Here is a 27,083-nt window from a genome sequence, read left to right as displayed (position 1 = left end):
AATAAAAACTATAGATTTTTTTTTTTTTCATAAATATAGAATATCATATTTTACACTTAGAGAGATAAGCACTCAACTGCTTAACTATTTAACAGGACCTCGTTCTATAAAAATAAAATTCTAATTAAATAATATTTTTATACATTCAAGCATAGATAGATCGAGACATAGAGATATATAAATAGGCAAGTTGGCAACTTGGACTTAATAAATATTTAAAGAAGAAAGTTCCAGAAACATTCAAATGGAAAAATATAACAAAACTAACTACTACCTAATCATTATTGTTCTTTGTTACCATCAAATCTTTATTGATCAAAAGAGTGCTTTATGCATTAATTATCAATTAACATATCCAAAATCTTTACGCTAATCAACAGACAAAATCACTTTTTTCATCCGCTATTATAAGCAAAGATACATATTATTATATATATGAAATAGTATATAAAAATTTCTTAGTAGCCTAATTGTCATATTAATAAATAAATGGTATGCTCTTACTTTGGTTTAATCTAATCAGCATCTTCTTCGCTGTTGCATAAAAAATGCCATTAGCTTTGTTATATACGATACAAACCAATAGGGAATTTATTATTTAGCTAAGATCTTAATATTCTTTTTTTTTTTTTTTTTTTTTGAAAGGAAAACTCTAATACTATTTCTTAGCTAGATTAAGGGAACTTAATTCATTATTAAATCGTTGCTTTTGCGTAGATCCAAGAAGAAAAATAATTAAGGAGAGACAGCTTCATGTGTTTTACCTTACTATTATAATCTAATTGCGTGTTTACCGGTTGTATAGGACAAAAATTGGAAACTAATTATATTTGTTTAGTTTAATTATCAGTTTAGCAAATTTATAATCTATTAAAATTTAAAACTAGAAAATTATATTAAAGAAAATAATATATTTATCAACAAGTTATTGTTGGCAATCTCAACCTCTATAAGAACAAAAATTGAAGTTGAAAGAAACAAAACTCGGCCTGTGAGTAAGTTTTTGCATGCATGTGTCTCTACTTTATCTTTCCCATTTTCTATATGCCATACCCTGCAGGGTTTTTTACCTGAAGCTCAACTTGCCAACTTGCATAACCCTAATCTTATCCATGCATACATTTAAGACATTATGTACTTGTCGACGATGAGCAAACGTTTAATGAGAAAATATATAATTAATTAATTAAAATGATATTTCGTCGACTTAAACGTTCCTCCTCCTGAGTCTTGTCCTATCTTAGACAAGATTTATATATTTTCTTGTTTTCTGTCTAAACAATTAAACAAGAAACAATAATAACATTGGACTGTCTGAGTCTTACTCATTCATGCATTTCGGCAGCTCTTTTTGTTTTCTCCTACAAGTTGCTTCCAATCTAAAAGGAATGATCTGTAGAGATATAGGAGATGAGGATGCCAGAGAGAAGCTTCTTGCTTTGCTTCTTTTACTTTGTTTTTTCTTTTCTTTTATGGAGTTGAGTTCTTTGCTAATTTTGACGTAAATGCAGTAATTTTGCTGTCTTCTACAAGTTATTTGTTCAAAATGTACCCATCATACTTAGTTGTTATTGCAAGTTGGCGAACTTGTCAATATCTGCACTTATTATAATAATAATAATAATAATAATAATAATACCTACAGTGAATTAATTATGAAAACTACGGATTTAATATCTCTTTTTGGTTAGGTACACTTCCACTATTTCATAGTCATAACATGGTAACGTTGCATCCAAAAGAAGAAAAATAAATGTGTAACTAAAATTAGGTTACTCGAATTTTCATTTCACAAACAGAATTTTGAATTGACCACTCTTTCCTTTGGCAGTTCAACTGCAATTTTTTTACTCTATTGGTTGCGGTAAAGAATAATTAGTAAATTCTTGAAGATTAGAGTTGAACAAGTCATTAGTTTGATAGTTTTTGGTTAACAAATGATTAGCGTTAGTAATTATTATGCTAAGGTTTCGTTGGCAATAGTAATTAATTATAATAGTTGATTAAGTACAAAAGGGATATTAAACCAGCTAAGGAAAAATAAATGGATTATTATTTGAAGTATCATAAATAATATAAAATATTTCTAGAATCACAGATAAATCAATCTATCATTCAAAGTTCCAACTTGGAGTCAAGATCAAACGTTATGATAATTGCCGTTTTGATATCTTTACGTCTGAAATGAAATTATAGACTATATACTCTTCAGTCAACTATTTAATTTGACCAAATAATTCTTGTAAAATTGATATATTTAACAATTAATTAATCAAAAGCTATGATAATCTAAACAATAAAAAAAATAATTAACAATCATACACTCATAGATTATATACAAAATTTTGGAGTTTCACCCACAAAAATTAAAATTATGAAGGTGTATATTTTAATTTCTAATTTTCTCATTGTTCACTGCTTTTATTCCACAAATTTAATTTGATAGGGGGAAGCTGGGTTGCAACAAGATCTTGAAACTGAGACTTGCCAGGCCTTTATTTCTCCGTCTAGACTACCGCTGAACACGGAAACGACACCGTTTGTTGCGCCTTCCGATGTTGCAGCCAATGACTTGACCGGTTTATTATGCCCATCTAAAACAGCCAAACAGCAGTATTTCCCATCATGTCCCCTTCTCCAAATCCTCACCGTCCGATCAGCTGACCCACTTAACAGCATATCGGAGAAGTTGATTAAACTTAGAATGGCCTTGCCATGCCCTCTCAGCGCTCCGGTCACCACCATGTGATTGGCGCTGTCTTCTCTCTCCCACACCAAAATGGAACGATCACAGGCGCCCGAGAACAACACCGATCCGTCGGCGCTTAAGGCTAAAGCGTTTATTGCAGATTTGTGCTTCTCCAAGGTCGCTATCAGCGAGTGCCGCTTCTCGTTAAAAGGTTTAGCCCATACTCGAATTCTACAATCCGCTGATCCGGTGTAGACCGTTCCGTCAGCAGCGACAGCAACCGCATTAACTGCGTCATCGTGTGCTTTAATAGACTCTAAACACCGGAAATCAGATGCTCTCCATATTTTCAAGTACCTGTCCCAAGAAACCGAATAGATCAAGCCATTGTTAACGGCGAGAGCAGTAACAGCATCGGCATGTTCGATCCAAAGCAACTTCTTGTGGCGCCGGACGTTGATGTAATTCTTCGGCAAAATGCAGCGGCGTAAACGGTCGTTAACCGTGGGGAGAACAGTTAACAACTTATGCTCTTTGGTAATCGTCATTTTCCATACGCGGATCTTACAGTCCTGATGAGCAGTGAAGATTTTCCCGCCACAAAAGGAGATGGACTTGACGGAACCGGATGAGGAATCTTTATCGTTGAACGTATCGAGAAGCTTGCAGCTGTTTCGATCGTAGACGTTGATTTCATGACCGGAGGCAGCGTAGATGAGGTCTCCGTGCACCGCGATGCTGGTGATTGGGAGCTTTGGCTGTGGTTGAAAAGAATTCGCACAAGAATAAGATACGGAAAGGTTTAGATTTTCTGGCGTGAGCTTTTGGATGGAAGGGACAGAGGGAAGAGTCTGGAGAGATAAGTTGCTCTGGAGACTAACACTACTAGCGTCGCTTGTGGTTGGTGATGATGATGAGGAAGAGCTTCCGTGAGCATCTGAGGCGCCACTGGAATCGGAAAGGAGATTCTTGGGAGACGGTGGTTGTTTCTTTGAAAACAAAATGGAGGAATCTCGGGCAGCAGTGGCGGAGGTGCTGGTGGAGCAGGTGGCTAACCACGAACGAACTCTCATTTTTAGTTGTAACTTGTTTTTGATTCAGAGGAGCGTAGAGAGTGTAACCAGGCAGATTAAATAGAGAATTTCCAGATTTGAAAATGGAGGGAGGACTATTAAAAAAAAAAGAAGGAGAAATTACTACTTCAGCCCTATATTTTCTTGAAATTAATTGTTTAATCTTTGTGTTTCAAAAATATATTACTTAACCCCTTTGCAACCGTGGAATAAATTAGTCATTCTAATAAATTTGTTTTTTGGTAGAATAATAGAAGTTTTTTTTTTTTTATTGTTAAGTGTTTATTAAAAATATTAAAATATTCTTTATCCTATTTTTATAATTTTTTACACTAAAAGCAAAAGTCAATATTTTTTTATTGCTTCTAACATATTACTTTTTAATAATATAAATTAATTGTAGATATTATTAAAAGATAAATTTCGCGTGAAAAGTATAAATTTCGAATGAAATAATTTATTTATTCAACTTCGCAAAACACATGGAATTATTTTCTAAAAAGTCAATAACTAAATAATTAATTTTACTAAATAATAATTTACCTTAAAAAGTTGGTGCCACATGGAGGGTAAAGGATATGGTATGGTCTATTAATTTTAGTATTTGGCAAGTCAAAACCAAGACTTGGATATTTTTTTTTTACATAAAAAAAAAAAAATCCTTGTAACAATAGTGACTTCAAGTTTCCAACATCTCATCTCATTCTATTAATTTACTGGCTAATCCAATTACAGCTGTTAATTTACAAGATTAATTTAAAGAAATTTATCAAACTTAATAATAAGTTAAGGGAGTAAGTTTTGAATATTTAAACTTAATAATTTTTTTTAATTTTAAAAAATGTATAAATTAATTAGTATTAAGAAATATTAAATAAAAATAATATAAATCTGAAAGAAATAATAATATCCCATCCACTATTATATACCTAAACTTAATTTTATCAACATGTTGAGGAAGTCAATCGCATACTATTTATTGTATGTATGCGCTGCAATGTCGTTTTGCGGAAGAATGAAAACAGGAGGCGGGTAAGAGACAGCGGGCGTGGAGTCAAAGGGTATTTTGGGTAGTCGAAAATGAAATTGATAGAGTAGGAATAATCGGTAGGTGGCAGACGAACAGCAAGTTGGTAAGTTCATGTCAAAAAAAAAAAAAAAAAAGCAAGTTGGTAAGTTGCTAAACTTTACAGGCAGCAAAGCAAACCGCGTCTCATCTCTTGTGACCGTGTTTCCTTCCTAGTTGCCTTATAAATGGGCCCTCTCCGCCTTTCGGCTTCGTTTCCTTCCTTCTTTTTTAAACAGCAGCACAGATTGGAGAGGAGGAGAAGCTACCAAAGCTGTCTCCACCCTCGAATAATTCGTCAGGGCAAGCAGCTGTAGCCTGGCAACAATATCAAATTCATGTACTTACCACTCATTAGAGAGTGTCTGTAAGTACAAAGATGTAGTTTAACAATTTTATTCTTTGTGTTTATTATTTTGTTTTCTCATATTTATCACCATATATAGATTGTAGTAAATATGAGCAACATACTGTCCAATTAAATATCAAAATGGAAATTGTTATTGCTTTTTTATATGAACTTCAATACTTAGATGTATAAATCATTATAAATCTCGTATTATTGAATTTCCAATATTACTAATGTAAATTTAAAGATATTAAAATCTATCATGAATCGCGAAACATATAAAATTTATAAATTAATTAAATTTTAACATATTCATATGATAAATGAATTGATCCAATTGTAATACAATTTAAAACAAATTGTATTAATTAAGTCAGCAATATATTGGCAACTCGTACTCTAAGTGTATATAGGCTTATGTGTGAGTGGATATGTATATATTATATATATATATTGAGTTGAAAGGAGGGAGTGGCAGATTGTCTCCATGACTCCAATTTTTCTTTTCAATTTTTTGTTTCGTTATTACATATCATATCTATATTGATCGTAATCGTATCAACATATCAGATCAATCCAACATTTCGTTATTACATATAGTGTATATATTGCTCGTAATAATATCACATCACCTTATGTATCATATCAATTCAACGTTAATCGCATTTTTTTGTCGTGTTATCATATCATATCAATCCAACGTGAATCACATGTTTATTGTCAAGGATAACGTCTGGAAAATGGATGAAAAGCATTACAGTAAGTGTGAAAAAGGGAATACAGGAGGCGGATTCCTTTTGAAAATCACTAAATATATAAAAGCATCGAAATGAATGGAATATATATGTTCATGAAGACCGTAGACTAGACTGCATAATTACAATTTTGAACACATTTACTTGACAATGGAGCGCATTAAGGAATCACTGGAGAGCCGACGAAAAGGAAAATTTCACCAAAAGGTATTTTCTTCTTTGGTCTCATAATATCTACACATATGAAGATCAAGAAACCAATGCACAAGGGACCAAACAAAAAGGTTTATCAAAGGACCACTTTCTTTTTAATTTTCATAAATTAATATATTAAAATCTCATTGTATTTATCCTTATCCGATGTAAATTCAGATTAATTGAATCAATAAACTTTACGTCAAAAAAAATTATTACAATCCCAATTGACAAAAGATAAGAAACCAAACCTCAACATCAACTACTATAGCTGATTATAAAAGTGATTGAGCCACTCATCAACTCAAATTATGAATGTTTATATTTCTTTGTCCAACACATCAAAAAGATCAATCAATTAATTTAAATATTTCATATATATACGTCAATTTACAAGTGGATATAACAGTTATATAGCGACAACTCATTAGTGTATATTAATTTATATTTATGAATTAATAAAAAAAAATTATGTATATAAAAAGCATGTGTGATAATGCACAATAATATAATTAAAATTCCAGTCAATATATCGATATGTTATTTTAAATAAAATAATATTACGGGTGACTTATTATGTAAAAAGACCATATAATTAAATTAAATTATAAATATATACCACTTGCAAATAAATTTGTTGTTAAGTGAATGGATTTTTCAAGGATTTGACGGCAGAGGCATTGAAATTTTATACCCATATATATGGACGACGTCGAGAACAAGAACAGCACTGGCGGAATTAATATTATTATACTTAAAATGATGGTTAGGGTTACGAATGAAAGATAAGTTTACAATATTTTTCTTATAAAATTTGCACTTTTCTTTATCCCTTTTAATCTCTTTTGGTCCCCTCCCACGTAGCTTGGAAATTAACACTAATGTATTATAATTAATAATATAAAAAATATTTATAAGTTTTGATAATTATAATGACTATAATCACTAAGCACACTTCATCTTCCATGACATAAATATGGGTAATGACTTGCTTCATGCCAATACACATATGGATTTGCATTTGGTATAATTAGTTTAAGGAAAATAATTATTTCGTCCCTGAAGTTTGTCATAATTATTTAAGTAGTCCCTGACATTTATACAAATATTTATAGCATTTCTGAAGTTTACTTCCATTTTATTAATTGGTCTTTCCGTCCAAAAAACACATTTTTTACTGTTAATTCATAATAGAATGACCAAACTACCCTAAATCCTCTACTTAACATATTCTCCCTTTCAACTACTCTAAATCCTGTAAATTTACCCAAAATTTAGAAATTTTAATCTAAAATTTGGGTAAATTTTGAAATTTCTAATCTGCTTATTCAATTTTGAATTTAAATCAAACTGAGTGATTACTTAAAATTTAATTTATAATTTATGATTTAAAATTTATATGGGTATTTGTTAATGGTGGTGTCGAGTTTCAAGTGAACAAGATTAAGCTAAATGTGCTGTGTAAATTTTTGCTTTGCTATATTGATCTTCTTTTTGGCAGATTTTTGCATATGGTTGCTGTTTCTAAGATTAATTGCCGAGGTTATTGAGCAAGTAATACATTGGATGCAAAATACAAAGATTAAGTACACGAACATGTTTAATGCTCAAGTAGATGTTCATTCTGCTTTGAGCTCTATGAAACTTGTTTATACCAGTGAGTGAGTGAGTAGGAAAACAAATGAGTTAAAAGGGATGATTTATTAATTAGAAGATTTAGGGTAATTTGGTCATTCTATTAAAAATTAACAGTAAAAAAGTATATTTTTTAAACAGAAGGATCAAAAAATACGACGGAAGTCAACCTTAAGAATGTTATAAATATTTATATAAATATCATAAATTACTTAAATAATTATGACAAACCTCAGAAACGAAATAATAAAAACCTCTAAAGAATAATTGTCTTTTCCTTTCAAAATTAACGGAAAAAACATTTTTTGATCGAAATTACCAATTAATGAAATAGAAGTAAATCTCAAAAATGTTATAAATATTTATATAAATGTCGGAGACTACTTAAATAATTATAGCAAATTTGAGAGACGAAATAATTATTTTCCCTTAGTTTAATTAATTATATATGATGCTTGACTTAATGGTATAAGTTATAACCAGTTGAAGTAAATGATTGAATTCATTAATTATATTAATAATTATAGTTAAATAAATATCATTGTTCAAATACAACACATAAAACACAAACGAAATCCTTGTTTACTAAAATTCAAAAAAAAAAAAATTCTATTTGAAAAGTCATATTCCATTTCCAATTCAAGAGCCAACGTTGCACTACACTGTGCCAGACACTACATCAAGAACATCACCCACCATGGGAGGAATTTGCGTAGCAAATGAGGGTACCATAGAAAAGGACAATAGAGCAAGAAAAGAATTCACATGATATAAGGAGCATCAATCTGTGCCAAGCAAAGAAAATAAACATGAAGGCATAATATAATGAATTTAGGACAACAAGAATATTCAGGCAACAACAATATCGGAGAACAACGATCAATACTCCGATGCAAATCCAGAAAACGGAAAAGAGCAGGCAGAATAAACAATTGATAATACCTGTAAATTATTTCCATCGAATGACAATGGCCGAGAAACCATGTTCTGTTAATGCAAGAACATTAAATAAGCCAGCTCAACAAAACTGAACTATATAAAACCCCAAGAAAACATGGTCATAAAGCAATCACTGGTGCATGACACAACTGATAGGATGTCGCGTGACATGCTCTTCGAGCCCTATGAGACAACATATAGTTGATCTCCAATGAATAACTTGAAGTTGTTCAACAAACACCCTATTATACAACACAAACACAATGAAGCTAGAAGAAGCATTGTAATTGAGCTAACTAACACGTTACTACAGAAAACCCTTGCAATGTACATGAGAAGAGGAAATAAAAACAATGAAAAAACAAGGCGAGTACATATTCTCATCAGATGGTGTCTATCACAACAGGTGTGAAGTGTTAATCTTCAAGAAGGAAGCCGCTACTCTTCATACAGAAATACAAGAAAACTGAGGACTAATAAGCAAAGCTATAAACCATACTATACAAACCAGAAAAACGTGATTTGTACAACAAATCAAGAACAATACATAAGCAATCCCAAAACTTGATTCTCAAAGACAAAACAAAGAATACACGGGCCGCATTGGATCAGGCCTCCAAAGAGGGAGAAAAAAAGACCAAGACATCAAAACTCTTCCGGTTCCAGTGCATCTGCAACATTGCAGCAAATTCATAACTCATTGCTCCTAATAAACAATCAGGCCGAACTGAAATCCTTTAAGCTTTCAGGATGAATATCCTTAAAACACTGGGTTTTATAAATGTTACAATGACCTAAATACAGTGGGGACATCTACCCATCATTACAATGTATTATTGACACATGTCCAACTCTTCTAACACAGATATAACAAGAGAAATTACAAGTCATGACATGTGCGGAAGTCAGCCCTCAAAATTGGAACAAGGCTTATACAAAACCAGAAAATAGTCAAAATACAAAATGGAGGAGGCAATTACATGATATCAGCCTAATACATCTACGCATTTACATGAAATAGAAAAGATGGTTATACCACAAAACATATCACTGATTATCTATACTTTACATCTACAAGAACGTAAGTCTTTCTAGACATATTCTTGCAGGAGAATTATTTACAGTCTTATGTGGTGCCTGTGGAAAAAGGGTGTAGGCCAAACAGTCAAAAGCTTCTTTTGTAAACTTGGTAGATCAAAACCATTATGGAGGAAATCCAATGAAAGCAGCCCATCTAACAAATCTTCCTCCGGGCAACTAACACAGATAGATTCAATCATGAAAACAATGAGCTGCCCATTCCATTTCCTGGATTGATGATAAAAGAAAACCCCCAAGTCAATAGACATTAAAAAAATAGAATTGTCAAGCGCACCACCCCAGTCTACCTCAATCACCCAATATTCACAAAGAGCAGTATACAGCATACTCATATGGCAAATTGAACTCCCTAGTCCATCAATTTTGATCACACTATCCCACAGGCATTATACTTCTACACGACAGACTAATTTAATCATGCCTGCAGAGTGAGCATTATATTTCTACAAGACAGACTATAATTTAATCATGCCTGCATAATTCTCATATTCATAGATCAATTACTCAAAGCTACATATTAAACCATTACTTCTGTAAATGCATGCGCTAGACCCACGCAGAGATTAGCAAGGTCAATACTCGAACTATTAACGATTGCTTCACTACAGCACAAGTGCAACAACAAAATCAACCACACTAAACCTTATAGAAAGTAAAAGTATAGGTTATAGTAAGAAATGTCCTACATCCCAGAAGGATAATAAAATTCATGCACATAACCTATATCATTGTTTTAATTTCATTTTATGTATTCTGATTCAGCACCCCCAGAATCTTGCCTTGACTATACACAAACAAAATCTTTCTAGACAATTATATCGGAGGAAATAACAAGCACACATCAAATATTACAACCAAGAAAGGATTTTGTAGAGCAGCACACAACAATAACCTCCATTTTGACTATTCCAATGAGCATTGTTCATGACCATCAATTATGGCTCCACCATCCCCAATAACATTAGAGACTTCCATTTTCACCATTAGCATGACTAGATGACAAAAAAATACCACCTGAAGCATTCCCTAGTTGATGTAAATTGCACGATTCTACACAACAAATGACATATCCTGATTTCAGCTCATGCCAAAGACCAACATCATAACCAACAAATTGAACGACGATGACTATAACACCTGAAGAAACATTAGAGACTTTGATTTAATATCAAGCATGCCTAGACTATAAAATGTCACTTGAAGCATCCCTGATAAGAAAAAGTCGAGCAATCAACAATTCTTCTAACTTCCAGATTTTCTCAAATAGAAATGAGACTGGTTCAACGCAGGACCTGATATACCCATGTCTGCCCTGTCTTATTTCAGATTGGGCAGGTATGGATGTAAATTGGGATGAGAAGTATTGGGGATCACCTAGTTGTTTTTCTTTGTAAGTATAAATATTATACTTTTATCTAATATCTTCACAGATACTTTACTAAATATATAATGTAACTATTCTTCCCTTAAAAAACAAAGCAAATTATCAGAAAAGCATCAAAAGACACAACCACAGCCCAAACCATAAATATACAGCTTTGAATTATCAAGATAACCAACAAAACATACACCATTCATAGAAACCAGATTTGCAAAAAGACCAAATTCAGCATTCAAAAAAAGTTTTTTTTTTCTTTTAAAAAAAAATCCACCTCAAAAAAGTAATTCAGTAGAGTCAAATACAGCACAGCAATTATATATATAACTCTGCATTACTATAACATCTATTAGACTTTGATGCTTCCACCTAACAACTGAAAAACATAAGGACAGATGTAGATAACGTACTACCCATCATCTAGGACAATCATACAAGACATTATGATTTTAAATCTTTCAAAGTCACAAGCTCTCAAATAGACCGTTCAAGATAATTGCATACCAGTAGGATGGTCAGATGCAGGTATATAAGTTCATCCCCGCAAAAAAATATCCACATTGGTATGCAACTGCAAGTTGCAAATGTTTTTTCAGCACACAAATATTGAGTTTCATCTAAAGATGTTCTTTGGAATGCAGTAGAAAAGCAATACAGTATCTATTCCTCTCTATTATCCATACAAGTAGAACTTACTTCTTTCCTCAAGATGTCGTCCAATCCATTTGAGGTCAATGCAGCTAAACTCCAAGCAATGGAGCAGACATTATATCAGCACAATGGAGACAGGCCAAGAGAGCAAATATAAAGCGCTGGAACTTCGCAAACCTATCCAAGAAAGAATAACAGAAACATAGTGTCAGTCTGATGGTAGGCGTCTCCTCTTTCCATAATCTGCATCCCTTGATCGAGGCCTGTAATCTTCTTCAGGCACAGCTCGGGACCTGCTCCGAGATCTTGAAGAAGATTGCCCTCTATCCCAGTCATCCTCATAACCAGAGTCACGCTCTCTTCGCCGATGCTCTCTGTAACTATCTTTTTCTTCCCGGTATCTGTGCTCCCTGTGCTCTCTTTCTGACCTGTCCCAGTCATGTTCCCTCTCATCACGATGCCTCCTATCAGAGTTCCCAGACCAATCACGTTCAGGAGCCCGCTCCTTTTCCCTAGATGCAGCACTGGAACGTGTTCCCTTCTCATTATTCACCTCTCCATAGCCATATTCAGAAGCTCCATCATCACCACCATAGCTTGACTCCCTTGTTCTCCTGCCAGGCTCTTCTCCCCATCCACCCATGCTTGTATCAGACCACATTCCAGCATTTGGTCCATCCATTGCAGAGGGACCCATCATTCCCATACCATTAGGTGCCATTCCACGGCCAAAGAAGGCTGGGTTGACATGAGGAGCCACTCCCGCAAGTCCCATTGCATTAACTGCTGGAAATGATGGAAGCATGCCAGGAAAACCAGGGCCAGCAAAGCCTCCATAACCAGCCCCTCGGCCCATATAAGTTGGATCAAATCCACCTCCCATCATATTTTGTGGAGGCATCATACCAGCAACAGGTCCACCAAATGCAGGACCTGCCAGGCCTTGTCCAAAGCCTCCACCATTGGCACCATTTCCTACTCCAACACCACCTCCAACCATATTCTTGGCGCCCATAGTTCCTCCTCTTCCCCTCACTGGTCCTCCACCCACAGGACCTCTATTCATCATTCCCTGTCCACCTCGTCCCCACCCACCTCTTCCAAAGTTCCTCCCAGCGTCTCCACCTTGATAATTCATATTACCACCCCTTCCCACCCCATCATTCATAGGCCTCCTTGCTTGATTTTGTGTCTGAGGTTGGCCCTGGGTCTTGTTCATGTATGAAGCCCCCATCTGCTTTAATGTCTGTGGAGAAGCAAAGGCCACAACACAAGGTCGTCCATTGAAAACATGCCCATTCATTCCCTCTTTGCATGCAGCAGCAGCAGCTGCATCGTAAAATTCCACTTGGCAAAAGCCTTTAGATTTACCACTAGCTCTCTCATCAAAGAACTTGATCTCCTTCACCTTTCCATATTGAGATAAAACACTCTCAAGCTCTGCATCGGTTGTCCACCAGTGTAATTCCCCAACAAACAACACAGTTGAACCATTTTCTACTGGTGGCCGGATTTGATTTTCATTCATCCCAGGACGATTGACATCTATATTGATACTAATTTGATTACCTGGCAACTGTTGAATTCCTCTTGGACCACTGATGCTAGTATTTGGAACAGGTGCAGGCTCATTGGGAATTTTTCTACTCATGTCAGAAGGATCTACCACAACATTGGAGGGCACTGATGATGATCCTTGAAATCCTATATTTCGGGCCTGAGAATCATGAGTCACCTCCATAACCCTTCCTTTTTGTGTAACAGATCCATCTGGGTAGCCAACAGATCCCATTTCAGCCCCCTTAGCACCCATGGGAACTTCTTTCTGTTCAGGAAAATGTGTCTCCACATTTGAATATTTCCCTTCAACAACACCCCCAGGGATGTTTAGTCCTTGTGAACCCCCTGTTCCAACTCTTGGCTCATTAACATTCTGTGCTTGGAATCCTCCGCTGCTAATACTAGTAGTGGGTGGCGGAACCTCAGATTGGTGCATCTGCAGGAAATTCTCTCCAACATTGACATCATTATAGAGATCATCATACTCATCATCTTCCCCCATCTCTTCCTCTGCAAGGGCAGGTATGGCACCACTTCCCTGATATTGCATCTTCTGAGCCCCTCCATACTCCTCATCTTCATAATCTATTTGTTCATCAGCCATTTGGTCTGTTCAAACTGGCAAAAGATATATCAATATAAATTCTCTGAATTTCCACCAGTATGAAGAAAGCATCATCTATATCACAAAAATGAACAATTATAAAACTGATCCAGTACGACACACGCAAACAAGAACGTAACTAGAAAAAAAGAATGTTAATAACTAGTATACAGGAACCAAGAGAACAGAGATCTGCCATCAATACAAAGCAGAAAACATGGTATGCTACCAGCGACTACAGGCTTCATAATCCAGAAGATCTACGATTACCTAATCCTGGTAACACGGTCCATTTTCGAAAAACAAAAAACTTATAAATCATTAGAAAACCACTTACCCATGTAGTTAATAGCCTAAAAACAAATAAAATTATAGTTTTTACTCCATAATAAACAGAAAAAGAACACAAATCAGATACCCATGTCATAAATTACCAAAAAAAAAAATATATATCAAATCAAATCCAAGCATCCAATTCCTGTATGTAATGAAATATTAAATATATCACAAATAGATACGTTAAGATCGCCAACCCACTTGGGAAATCCAACTTCCCAAATTACATAAGGATACAACATAGAACCAGTAATAATTAAACAAACAAAAACTGCAGGTGAAAGAACAAACCTCTTAACTTTGATTAAGCAAAAGCTATAGAAATATTACAGATTCAAAGACGGACATTCGAGAGAGCAAGAGAGAGAGAGGTTCGCTTACTCTGTCCTTCTTCTTTGTATCAAGACTCTCAACCACCGAAGACCATACAGACACGAAGGCTTTCCCTTTCTTTCCCTCTCCTCTCCTCTCCTCTCGCTTTCTCTCTCTATCTCATGTACGTCTTCAATTTTTATTGTTCCTTTTTACTGATTTGTCTTTATTTTCATTTCTATGCTAACCCTAAGTTCTTTCAAACAGGGATATGGATATGGATATGCTTTGTTACATATAATATCAAAATCAAATTTCGGTCGTTGGCTTCTTTCTTTTGTAATAATCGAATTACATGAACCTGTTTCTTATTATTATTATTATTATTATTATTATTATTATTATTATTTCATTTAATTCGATTTGGTATATTCATGTATATCATACATATTTCTTAATAAATTATATATTAAGACTTAAATTCTTTTTTTAAAATTAAAATTAAGTAATGATTTAGATGATACATTAGTTTAAAAATTAAGATTAAATGGTAAGTTTAAGAAATTATTTTTTAATTAATATAAAATATTGAAAGTAATTTAGTTAAATGCTCGAGCTGGGCCTAGAATTTAATTTTTTCATGGGTTGTTATTTTGACAAAAGAATATACCTATTCTTATTAATAATACTAATTTCATTGTCCATTGACACTAATTTTACATAATCAAAGTTTTTTTTTAAAAAAAAATTCACTATTTTATATCAATTTACTGATATGATATTTAATTTTCTCTTTATAGAAATACAATTTCTTCTATTTTAAAATAATTTTTAAGAAATCAAAATATTTCAGAATCTGTAAAAATGGACATGAATCTAGTTCCCTCGTGAAAAATATTTTTTAAACAAAAAAAAATTCAAGGCCTATCCACATTCCTTTTTAGTGTTTTTGAGTTAGTTAAAACACTATTTCTACATTATTAGTTTTTTTTTTTTTTTTTGAGTTAGTTAAAACACTATTTCTATATTATTAATAGTATGCTGATTGAACAACTTATATAACGGTTAACGGCTACTAATAGAAGCATTTACTGCATACACATTGCAAATTTGTGGTCTTGCTTCACTGGAATTTACCGTTATTTGCAAGACGCACACATTTTGCAAATGGTAACTTTTTGCATGTTAAACAAATATGAAATGCAATCGTACAGAAGAGAAGATTGATATAATGTAAAATCTTTATAATCCAGAGTAGGAATAGTTAGTTATATTTCTAATTGCAACTAGTAGCTTCATTATCCAACTCAAGCAAATGAATGAATATTTATAGTGTTATTATCATTCACAACAAAAGGTAAAGAGAGTGAAAAATCATTTTCATAATCTAACTGAGCTGAAGGTTAAAAATTCAGCTCAACTACGTTTTTTCCCTAAATGACAGTTCCTAGCAGTAGCAGGGCCTATTAGCAACAACAAATTAACTGCCATCCTAAGATTTTGAGAGACCCCAGGTAACCAATGAAAGAATCAATACAAACTTCTCTGTTACAATTAAAATAGAGCGTGCCCATATTTTACACCACCTCTCACAACCCACGACACAAATATGAATGGACAACCGGGAAGATGCAACGAGGGAAGTGAATTGAGGCACATAATGGAAGTGGAAATGGTTTCATTCCAAAGAAATTTGCCATCTGAAAATGCCTATCGAATCATATGCCCAACTGGATCTTTGGATTAATACATTCCCTTGAAAACAGGATTTGTGCGACATATGCTAGCTCCATGTTCCTCATATTCCGCTTTTGTATGGCAAGCCTGCACCAGAAGAGACCATTTTTTTTTTCCAATCTTAAAGTTACTTGAATCAAGATTAAGTAGTAAGAGTGTTGAGTGTAATCCAAGCTCAAGAGATATTCAACCAACCACAAACCCATGAAAGCGAGTAAATGGTGAGTGTAATTCACCAGCCAGCCTCTCTCTTGTAAAGTTGAATATTAAAACGGCCAATTTAAAATTCCAACCTAATAAGGAATTAGGTGTCCCCCACTCATGATCACCTCAAAATTCAGATAACCAATATTTATAGTATAGGCCCTTCTAAAGCAGCACACAGCTTATGATGCCTCCTTTTAGTTAAGTATAAATTTAAGATATATAGATAAAGACAGGCTTTACTTGTCTTCATCTAAATATGGACCAGCAAAGCACCCTCAAGGAAAATGGGTAAAAATAGCCAGCTTATCTTTGACTTGCAAGATAGCATCAAGAGCACCACATTGAATGATGTGGTCTCAAGTTTCCAATACAGAATTCTTACAACAAAAGTTTCAAGCATCATAGCCCTATATCAAACATTCCATTTGAATCCAGGAGAGTTAAATGAAAACCCTAGGCAGTTAAACAGTTGCCAAAAGAATCCTATGCATGCAGATAGCTGTGAAAAGTATGCAGTAATCAATATAGTTTCTGACAGGAGAGAGAAATTTATACCGCAAAAAATTCAGGTGTTGATGCAAGAACTGAACCTCCAAACCAAACAGCAAATCTCTGGATGGGATGGCTGACCACATTTACTTCAACTGGTTGTAACTGGAAAACAGAAATAAAGAAACATGCAGACTTCTTATGTTACTAATAATTGCCCTTAAAAGTGGAGGAAAAAATGCAAGGTTCCATCTGCTTACTTTCACTTCCCCATCCAGTCTAGCTTCAGATGCAAGAACCCGTGAATCCACAATCTTCTTCAGATCCCGTTGCAACCTTCTGCCAAAGTCTTTGAACATGGTTGATCCCCCAGACAACACTATATTCTGAGATGAAAATCAAAAACAAGATGCAGTTGCAAGTGAAAAAAAAAATGGAAATATAAAAATTTGCAACGTGGTTTTATGAGAACAAATATCTCAAGCCAAATTTTAATTGAAAAAATTTAAAAATAAAAATAAAAGGAAAGGAAACCAAAGATTATGTATGCCTATGGTCCTAGTTTCAAGAATCCCAGATCATTGGTGAAGAAAAATATAAATAAACAGCACATTTCCATAAGGCACTGAGGAAAGGAGCCAGATATAGCTCAGGACCCAAAATACAAAAAATTGTCCCTTTTAAATTTGTACTTTGTTCCCAACATTTGAGTTAAATTCTGAATATTCAATGAATATAATTTATCTAAGGGCCAAAATTTTCAATTTATTTTTTAAGTGTGTATACTTCACCTTATATAATGCCCTCCTTGTATCAATTGGCGCAGATTGAATACACTTGTCTATTACAGCTGGCAATGGAGTGGTGAAGTCACTGCTATATATCTCTGGATTAAAGAAAACCTGGAGAGCAAGTTAATAAATAATCAGAATAAAGTGAAGCAGCATGCTTATGACAAGAACACACAGGCAGCTAGGTTCATTGCTTTTATCATACAATATTATCAAATCATTCTTTAAATTTCGATGGAATGGGTGCTACAATTTTTTGAATTTGGTGAACTGGCATTGGTCTAACTAATTGCTCAATTAATCATATTCACAGAATTTGTAAATCCAATAACTCCAATTGAAATTTATAATTTAAATTGACAATCTAGTAGAATAAGGCCAGTGTTAATTTGAGCTTATGGTCGTCTAATTAATAATAAAACTACACTAATCTTCTTTCAAATTTCACCAAGGGTACAATTGACACTGAGCTTTGGAACTATGGTATAATTAGTGCAAAGAAGAACATGAGTACAATTGGAAACTGCTTAGTAGAACTGGAGAATATCCAAATGACACAGCAGTGATTGCATAGAAAACCAGCTGCTTCTGGTATCCTATGAAATAAACAAATACACTAATTACTAATGCCGCATAAGTATAGGAAAAACTACTTATGGTGTTCCATAAAACAAAACAAATGCATTTTAACACGTTGAAACTTCTAACAAGGTCATTAGTTCATATTGTCATAGAGGCTTCGCAACTTCCAAAGGAATTGCTCAAGTGAAGAAAATGGAATTTGCATCAGTCATCTTACACAAATCAAGAAAACACATGAAGAAAATCTGGAAAAAAATTCTGAGCCATTCAATGCAAAAAATTTAAGGCTCTTCCAAGAAGAAAGTGTCCAGCAAAGAATAGATAAAACAAACCTCAGGTCCAAGAAAACGTTCATAGCCAACATCACAGGAATATGGCGCCCCCGTTTTGGGTTTAATACCTCTCCAGTGCTTAATATACTTGCCTGGTTCTTTATCATGCTTGTTGAACTCCTGGAATCATTTAAAAATTCGAGTATTACAAATATCATAAACTTGTAATACGACAGAATACCATTTTTGCAATGGAACTTGTATGCTTATTATGGAACTATAAAGATATTACATCCATATGTATTACAAAAATCTATGCAACTCAAAATTTTAAGGGAAGCCAAAATTACCTTAACAATGTCAGAACAAGTGTAGCAATACATTTCCTTCACTTTTCGAGCTACATCAAAGGAATCTTCAGGTGGTATATTTTCCCCTCTTTCCTACAAAAATTTTAACAGGCAAGAAGCTGTAAATGCTAATTATTATAGTATGATCTGCAAATCCATAATTCTGAAAAACAAGTTAAAACGATTAAAACTGCCACTTCTTGAGGCATTTAATGACTTCCGTGAGAATGATGCCATGTCAAAAAAAAAAAAAAAAAAAGAGGCAAACCAGTACACTGATCATTCTCTCTCACCAGTAGAGGCAATGAATTCTTAACTCTGGTTTCCTTATTCAGTACAAAGACTAGTTCCAGACAAAGCCATCATAGCAAGATGTTGAAGCCATAGCATAAATACCCTAAAGTTGCAAAACATGAATTTATTCCAAAACTGAACTGTTGGCAACTTGACATTATGTATGCAGCATTTTCCAAACAGCAAGTACATGGCAGACAAATTTAAAATGATGAGCAGCAACATGCAGTACATAATAGATCATATATATGGACAGTGCACGTGGATCCATATGACATATAGGAACTAATCCAGGTTCAAGGTAAGTGACTTGTATATAAAACATATGAATCCAAAAATGAACTGATAGGAATACAAGTCTCAAGTGATGCATGCAATGCAGGACAAACATCATGTGCAAAACCAGTAACACAATGGAGGAACCATATCCATATGTGCCTCCTACTTATGGAACTAACTACTCATGTTTATGTGCAACCCCAGGTTTTGAAAATGAACAATCACGTGTCATCCACATGAAACTATCAAATACAAAAGTCAATCTTTTCAAAACTTGAATCAATCAATAGATCTAACCAGTCTAACTGGGAACCAAACCTGTAACTGTACTCTAGCCAAATTTGACTTCATGATTTACTTTGCAAACTTATTGTATATTAATTTTTCTGAAAATTTAAAAATTTAGTTAATTGGTTTTTCATCCAGTGAAACCAATTGAATCAATCAGAATAGTGAATCAGTCAGCTGACTAGCTCAATTTTCATAATGATTTAGAACCCATTTTGAAAAATATCAGGACTGGATAAAAAAATAAAATAAAACAAAAACTGGACTGAAAAATGCCGTAAAGATTTGTGATGCAGATAAAACATTAAAGTACAATATCTGACCACAACATGTAACCTCAATCAGATTCCAGTGTACTACTACCTCAACTTGCCTTTCTTTTTAGTATAAAACAAGGAGTTTTTAAGTAAAATCATGTATCTTCTGCTTCCTCTCTCATATACTTTTGCCTCCTTCTCAAAACTAAAGTATAAACTATGCACAGTACAAAGATGTCAGAGACACACCCGCATAAGCTGCTGGATAAAGAGAGTAACATCTTTTCCAGCAATAGGAACCGACTTAATGCTGCTCCCAATAACGTAACCATCAGCAACAGGTACGATATGAGTAGCTCCATCTCCAACATCCACTACAACTCCTGTCATCTCACACTGAAGAGAATTTTAAATCAAATATCAAAGGAAGAGTTTATCGCACAGAACTATAAAGCACAAGATAAAACGTGGATGAGTTTCAACTAAAAATTACAAAAGGGCAGAAAAGGTTAAGGAAATCATTAAGATAGTAGTAAAATGCACAACCAATATAAAATCTGATTCCAGATCAAACATGCAAAAATGGTCACCAACTATAATCATCAATATAATTGAATTAGTATCCTCCATTCCTAAATGCAAAACTCTGTGCTGGATTTAAAGGTACAATTAACTAATAAATGAAGCAGCAGCAGACTGGAATAATTAAATGTTAGATTAGCAAAATGTTTGATTCAATGAACTCAGAGTATTGCATGCCCAATTAAATAGCAGTTCCTGCAGAACCCCAATTCATTAAGAAGCAAACCTTCAAATTGAATACATGGAGGCTTCTTTACACGCACCAAATATTAAGATTTGAGTGACAAATGCTGATCAGACTAACATTCAAAAAGCCTTTGCTTCCCCAAGTTTTGATCCCAGACTAGTTTTTTTCTGGTGTCAACAAGCGAAGAATAATTCTAGCCTCAAGCAAGTCCACCAAGGATCTTACAAACTTCTACAATTTTTTGCAAAATAACACGTCTTTCCTGATGGAATAGCTTACAGACCTTCGCACAGAGGAATACATGCAATGCCTCCCTACAGAGTCTTAATAAATTAAATAAATTCATTCTGAGATTGCTCCTGATAGAAAGACAAACAAGAGGAAAAAAATATTTATGAGTCAACAGTGCGCTACTAATGATCTGTCGGATCCCCATACTGAATTGCTTGAGTAAAAAAGAAAATGAGCATAAAGTTGTGGATTACTTCAGCGCTCTTGTAAAGAAGCAACACAATACAAATAGTGCCAACCGTTGGTCAAAAACAAGAAGGGTATGTGGGGACTCTTTCACCACTTCACATTTGATTTTTCAATATTCTACTTCGGCCTCCACAAATGTAATTGAAAACGATTAGCTCACAGATAAATAGTAATATATATGACATTTCCATACCCACTTTAAACGCTCAAAATTGATTGTGAATAGCTAAATTAAACAAACACCACAATTCTCAAAACTTGAAAAGCCAGTCTATAATGTACAATAAGGCATAACCAAGCATTTCAAGGCTCTCCCTAATCAACCTCTAACTGAATATACATAATTGAAATAATAAAAAAAAAAACAGCACAATCCTCAAAACCAACCTTGGATGTTGTGTACCCAGCCGCTAGAGCAAGCACAGAATTGACCGCAATATAAAGCCCAGGAACATTAAATGTCTCGAACATAATCTCACCGGTGTATTCGCGACTCTCCGGTGCAGTAAGCGGGCTTTCGGTCAAAAGAAAGTAATGTTCCTCTGGATCGCAGCGCAAATAATTGAATATACACTGCTGCCAGTACCTTTCCATGGCATCCCAATTATCGACCTGACCATGTTTCATAGGATAACTAAGATTATAAATATTACTCGATCTCGATTTGGCAATCGCCTCTTCTCCGATTAAAAAGTCTAGATCGGCCATAACCCCCGCGCTATGCTGCGCTAACCAATTCGTTTTTGAAGAATTCCTAGATTGATTTAGAAACGACTCGTTGAGAGCAACTACTGTTGGTAAAATAAAACATGGCTCAACATTTCCCGCATAACCCATTTTAGTATACCTGCAAAACAATCATAAAACCAAAGAAAAAACTCAATTCAGCAAAATCACAATGGAAGCATTTCATCGAACAACTTCCGTGCCCAAACCAAATAGAGGGAACAAAAAGAATACCCGGTGCCATTATCGATGACGACAGCAGGGCGAGACGTGGGGTCCATCGGGATGGGAGAGGAAGAATAAACGACGGTGAAGAAACTGAAAGGGGATCTTCGCGGGAGATCCAAGAGAGGGTTTAGGGGAGAGGTTCATGGTCAGGTAAAGCGCTTAGATAAGCGCAAGAAAGAAGGTGAATTGATGATGATTGCGGTGGTAGACTTGGATCGCAAGTGAAAGCAGCGACTCAACGATAATGGTAGCTTCAAGTTGGTGAATAATAATCTACCCATTTCAACAATAACAGCATATTCTCATAAACTTTGTTACCATCGTTACCAAGCTCTGCCTATCAATCTCTCTATCTATCAATCTGTTTGTGCGTCTCTGTTACGTGTTGAATTTAGGATACTTTTCTTGCCAATCGAGATTAAACACAAAGCAGCCAACGCAGAAACGACGACTCTCTTTGTTTTCAGTTCTCTCTTCTTCTTCGTGGGATTCGTTTTTTATTTATTTATTTATTTATTTATTTTATTTTAACACGGAGAGTCAAACGTGACCGTCGTACGATTTTCGACCGTAGGATTCATACAACTTATGTGTGACCCCAAGTGTGGTCGAATCAGAGTGGCGGTACTCTAGTGTGACGTTTACGGTCGCAAACTGGCCCAGGTTACGGTGTTTAACCGCTTATTTTGGGTGACGTTTTGGACGGTTTGGATTCTGGGATGAGAAGTATTTTATTGGTGTGTGATAAATCATAAGAAGAAATTCGACTGTTGAAAATCATACTACAATTTTTAAAACTTGTTTTAGAATATTTTGCTTGGTCAACATTTATTAATAAAAATTTGAATATACTTATGTGCATTTATTGTTTAGCTTATAACTTATTTAAATAATTAACTAAATTTTTACTCAATTTATAGATTTTTTATCATTTTTCCACAATTGCTATCAAAACTCCATTATTATCCAATTAAGTTGCTTTAATTATAATAATTTATTGAAAAATTTACTCGTAAAAAAACTTTGTTATAACTATTTATATCTACTGAACCAATAAAATTGCTTCTAATCTTGGTTTAAAGTTTTTTATTAGCAAAAATAATGTCAAACTTATAAGAACTTTTTTACATTTTATTTGCAATTGAATGCACATATCTCAAATGTGCAAAGGAAGAGATGACCAAAAACAATGTGAAGAGAAAATAAAAAAGAATGATATTAGATTTATCTTTCATTATTTTGTTATATGTTCAAAACATAAATAAAATTGAATTTCCTTAGATAGTTTGAATCGATCAAATTTGAGCAATGAAATAATATTTTATGAATTTATCGGATTCATTTGTTTCGTGAAAAAAAAAAATAATAGGCAACTTATAAAATTGTTAAATTTCATCGTTATTGTTCCATCATTTTAGAATAGAGATAAATCATATCTGTTATGTGGAATTTTATAAATTCCACAATTTTATACTACTTGTATAATCCAAACCATTTAATTTTATTGCAAAAATAATATCACAATCAAAGAATTTTGTATTTCACTTTAAACAATGGAATGTAAAGTTTCGTAAATTTCATAATTAATTTATTTTATATTTCATCAATCTAATAGTCACAAACCTCTAACTACTTGCAGAAAAAAAAGAAAAAAAAAAAGAAAATAAAATTATGGTAGTTTGGTTCAAAACACAATTGATGATATTACTCCAATTGTTAAATTAATAAACCAATTGAAAGATCCATCATCATGGAGATCACCAATTAAATTAATAAAATATTATATCATGGAGGGTCCTTTGTTCTCTCTTTTACTTAGCAAATATGTCAGAAATCACGAATTAACTATACAGTGTAACATTAAAACTAATAAAAAATTTTTTTTTGAGTCATTGATTAGCTCTTGAAAGTGTTATAGGGTCACTGCCCAGGAAACAAAGTGTCATTTACACTTTAATGTGGTTTAAGATTTGCTTTTCCGTCGTACTACTCACTCGCCTCCTTCCAAATTTGAAGAGAATCCTAAGTTCCTACAAGTCATTTCATTTCTCTCCATCTTAAAAATAAAACTATTACAGAGAGAGGTGGTGCAGGAAACCTCATGTGTTCTAACATAGTTGCACGTGTGAATCACGTTAAATACATGATCACTTGGGTAGCACGTGCTTCGGTGGTTGCCATTTCCCAAGTTGTGAATTATGTAATTGATCATAGAGAAAATTTTTCATTTGTTTGACCAGATAATTCATTCCTAAGTAGTGAATTAGGATAACAAAATATGTACACTAATTTTCCTCTTCTAAACGACAAATCTCCATATCCATCAAATGACAGTTTGCTAATCGAATATGCCCAAAAAACCTGTTAAATCATATGAAAATTGGACGTTTGAGTTTGATATGTTGCTTCTTGCTACGCTGTTATATTATAGGCTTATAGCTTGACGACATTATTCAAATCTTATCTACCAAATCTTGTCGTTCTGTAGAATTGCTGTAGTTTAACTTGGCATGCATATGTTTATGCCGTATCACCTTAAGGTTTTATATGTGTCCTGATCAAATCAAAATCAATTTGTCGGCAAACTTTAATCTGGTCACTGCTTAATGGCACTAAAATGTACGAGTCAGCATCATAAAGCCTGTATAAACAACTAGCACAATCAAATTTATTTTATTGCTTTATTCTGCGTGTCTTTAAAAATATGAACAAGAATATAATTAACAGTGTTGAAATAAATAATTCATGATTTGTCGGAGGCATTTAATTTCATAATTTTATTGCTTTATTCTGCGTGTCTTTAAAAATATGAACAAGAATATAATTAACAGTGTTGAAATAAATAATTCATGATTTGTCGGAGGCATTTAATTTCATAATGGACCGATCCGGTGCGAGTTTTTGTAGGGATTGAAAACATGTTAACTGCTTGCATTGTTTTAGTGGTCGATGAATGCGATGAGGGAGTGTCAATAATTTTTTTTTTGGGTAATCTTTAGTGCAAAAACAAAAAGAGCAAAAAATGATAAGATTTGCAGACAATTCAATAAGGGAATTCAATCTCCTCCGTCCGAAGAATATGTACCATTCAGTCCATGTCGCTAAAGTCAATTGATGAACTTCGCTTTCTCTCTTTCTCTCTTTGATTGTTTTTCTATTATTTTTAGGTATAAGATCGTAGGTAAAATTAAGGAAAAAAAAAAAAAAAAGCTGATGGTGGCCCCTGATTTGATCTTTTATTTTTTGGTTATTTTACTTTTTTTTTTTCTGCAGCTTTTGCATGTTTGTAATATTTGGATTTTCTTTTTTCTTTTTCATTTTCTATTTTTCTGTATAACGAAAATATATATATTTCTTAATTGCCATTGGCATTTTTTTTTTCATAAGCTACGCTTATCATAATTGAATTAATTATAATATTAGAGGCCTATACTCTAAAGGAATATTTTTAGTGATAAGAATTGTGAATTTTTATTTGAAATAACTCAAAATTTGAATTTTGATCATTGAAAATTGGGTCGTGGGTTTATGATAATAAAAATTACTACTACAATTCAATTCTGTTTAACAATTAGACAAGTAATTAATCATTTTAGGGTTACGTGACAATTAGGTTTAAATGCAAAACAACCTAATATTCATTAAAAGAAAATCAATTAAAATATATAATTTAATTATGACAATGATTTTTAATGGACACACTCAATTATTATTATTTTTCTTTTGTTTTTTTTTTTGCAATTGGTGTAATAGATTAAATTTGCATAATAGTTATTCTAAATAGTAAAATTCAAATCACCAAAACCCTAAACCTAGAAAAAGTTTAGGTTTGAAATGAATATTTGATAATCCAAATGAATGGCTAATATGGAAAGAGAAATCCCCAAAATCCCAAAACCATCCATAATGGAGTAGTAATGGACCTTCACCCGTTCCCGCACTAACAAACAGACTGACTCCCAACAAAAATCTAAAATGCTATTACACTCTATCCTTTCCGTTGTTCATTTATCGCTTTCACCAACTCCTAATTACTCAAGCTGCCCTCCAAATATAATTGTCTTTCATTTTTTTTTTTTGCAATTCGAAAATATTTAATGAGTACAATGGATTTATTAAGTATATATAGTGAAAAATAAATATAATAATAAAAAAGATTATGATAATAGAATTAATATAAAATATGTGATTCAATATAATGAGAATTCATACGTATGCTTTTATTTTTATTTGCATACAAAATTTGATAAAATAATTTACGCCATTGCTTTTCTACATATAAAGCCAAATTTAATTATGAAAATTAACAAAATTTAAATTTTGAGTATCTGATATAATTATTTTAATTTTCTCAAGAATTTTTGTTTAAAATAATAAAAATTCTTATATCCTAGAATATTCAAATTTTAAAATCTCTTACGCCTTATACAAATAAGAACACGTTACTTTAAGTAAAAAAAAAAAAATATATATATATATATATATATTTTTTCTGAATGGAGTGAGTATAACTAAAGAAATAAAGGATTTAAATAGTGATAATTTTATTATCTAATAATTTTTAAATAAAAAGAAATTCTTCCTCCCGCCATAAAAGAAATTAAGGGGACAACCAAGTCATTTCAGTTAAGCTTTTAGAAGACCAATGGGTCAGGGGCCCAAAAAAAAAAGTTAAGGGGTCTTCAATTACT

The 27,083-nt window shown here is 33.2% G+C and overlaps 3 protein-coding genes across 10 annotated transcripts; all 3 read right to left on the bottom strand.

The window, feature by feature from the left end:
• Window positions 1-2,232: 2,232 nt before the first annotated feature.
• LOC149497304 (Transducin/WD40 repeat-like superfamily protein) lies at window positions 2,233-3,847 on the bottom strand. The gene has a single exon (XM_089718688.1). It carries the CDS (start codon window positions 3,760-3,762, stop codon window positions 2,422-2,424), a length of 1,341 nt encoding a protein of 446 aa, XP_089574814.1. The 5' UTR covers window positions 3,763-3,847; the 3' UTR covers window positions 2,233-2,421.
• Window positions 3,848-9,429: 5,582 nt separating this feature from the next.
• On the bottom strand, window positions 9,430-14,915 carry LOC105644707 (RNA-binding (RRM/RBD/RNP motifs) family protein). 8 transcript variants are annotated; one of them, XR_016320041.1, is made up of 4 exons: window positions 14,623-14,915; window positions 11,877-14,009; window positions 11,685-11,751; window positions 9,430-10,009 (listed from the first exon to the last, which is right to left on the bottom strand). XR_016320041.1 is itself a non-coding variant. In XM_020683506.3 (2 exons), exon 2 carries the CDS (start codon window positions 13,993-13,995, stop codon window positions 12,040-12,042), a length of 1,956 nt encoding a protein of 651 aa, XP_020539165.1. In that variant the 5' UTR covers window positions 13,996-14,000; window positions 14,623-14,915; the 3' UTR covers window positions 11,602-12,039. The 8 variants fall into 8 exon arrangements, 4 of the variants coding, with proteins under 4 accessions (XP_020539165.1, XP_020539164.1, XP_089575178.1 ...); XR_016320039.1 differs by having other exon boundaries at window positions 11,685-14,009; XR_016320040.1 differs by lacking the exon at window positions 11,685-11,751.
• A 1,026-nt stretch (window positions 14,916-15,941) lies between these two features.
• DIS1 (Actin-like ATPase superfamily protein) lies at window positions 15,942-22,889 on the bottom strand. The gene is made up of 9 exons (XM_012230152.4): window positions 22,399-22,889; window positions 21,826-22,285; window positions 20,439-20,585; window positions 19,072-19,164; window positions 18,782-18,901; window positions 17,868-17,978; window positions 17,337-17,462; window positions 17,143-17,241; window positions 15,942-16,467 (listed from the first exon to the last, which is right to left on the bottom strand). The coding sequence occupies exons 1-9, from the start codon at window positions 22,443-22,445 to the stop codon at window positions 16,387-16,389; spliced, it is 1,284 nt and encodes a 427-aa protein (XP_012085542.1). The 5' UTR covers window positions 22,446-22,889; the 3' UTR covers window positions 15,942-16,386.
• Window positions 22,890-27,083: the final 4,194 nt, after the last annotated feature.

This window comes from Jatropha curcas, chromosome 3 (genome assembly GCF_041381405.1).
Source record: "Jatropha curcas cultivar XTBG-Jc1 chromosome 3, XTBG_Jcur_1.0, whole genome shotgun sequence".
In the NCBI taxonomy this organism is placed as follows: Eukaryota; Viridiplantae; Streptophyta; class Magnoliopsida; order Malpighiales; family Euphorbiaceae; genus Jatropha; species Jatropha curcas.
This window is presented reverse-complemented; position numbering and strand designations above follow the sequence as displayed.

Excerpts from the sequence above, each read along its gene's own strand:
- LOC149497304 (XM_089718688.1), bottom strand. The coding sequence starts at position 3,762 with ATGAGAGTTCGTTCGTGGTTAGCCACCTGCTCCACCAGCACCTCCGCC.
- LOC105644707 (XM_020683506.3), bottom strand. The coding sequence starts at position 13,995 with ATGGCTGATGAACAAATAGATTATGAAGATGAGGAGTATGGAGGGGCT.
- DIS1 (XM_012230152.4), bottom strand. The coding sequence starts at position 22,445 with ATGGACCCCACGTCTCGCCCTGCTGTCGTCATCGATAATGGCACCGG. Across the intron at positions 19,165-20,438 it reads TTATCCAGCAGCTTATGCGG|GAAAGAGGGGAAAATATACC; the intron begins GTGTGTCTCTGA and ends AAATTTTTGTAG. Across the intron at positions 17,979-18,781 it reads AACGTTTTCTTGGACCTGAG|GTTTTCTTTAATCCAGAGAT; the intron begins GTTTGTTTTATC and ends CTTGCTCTCCAG.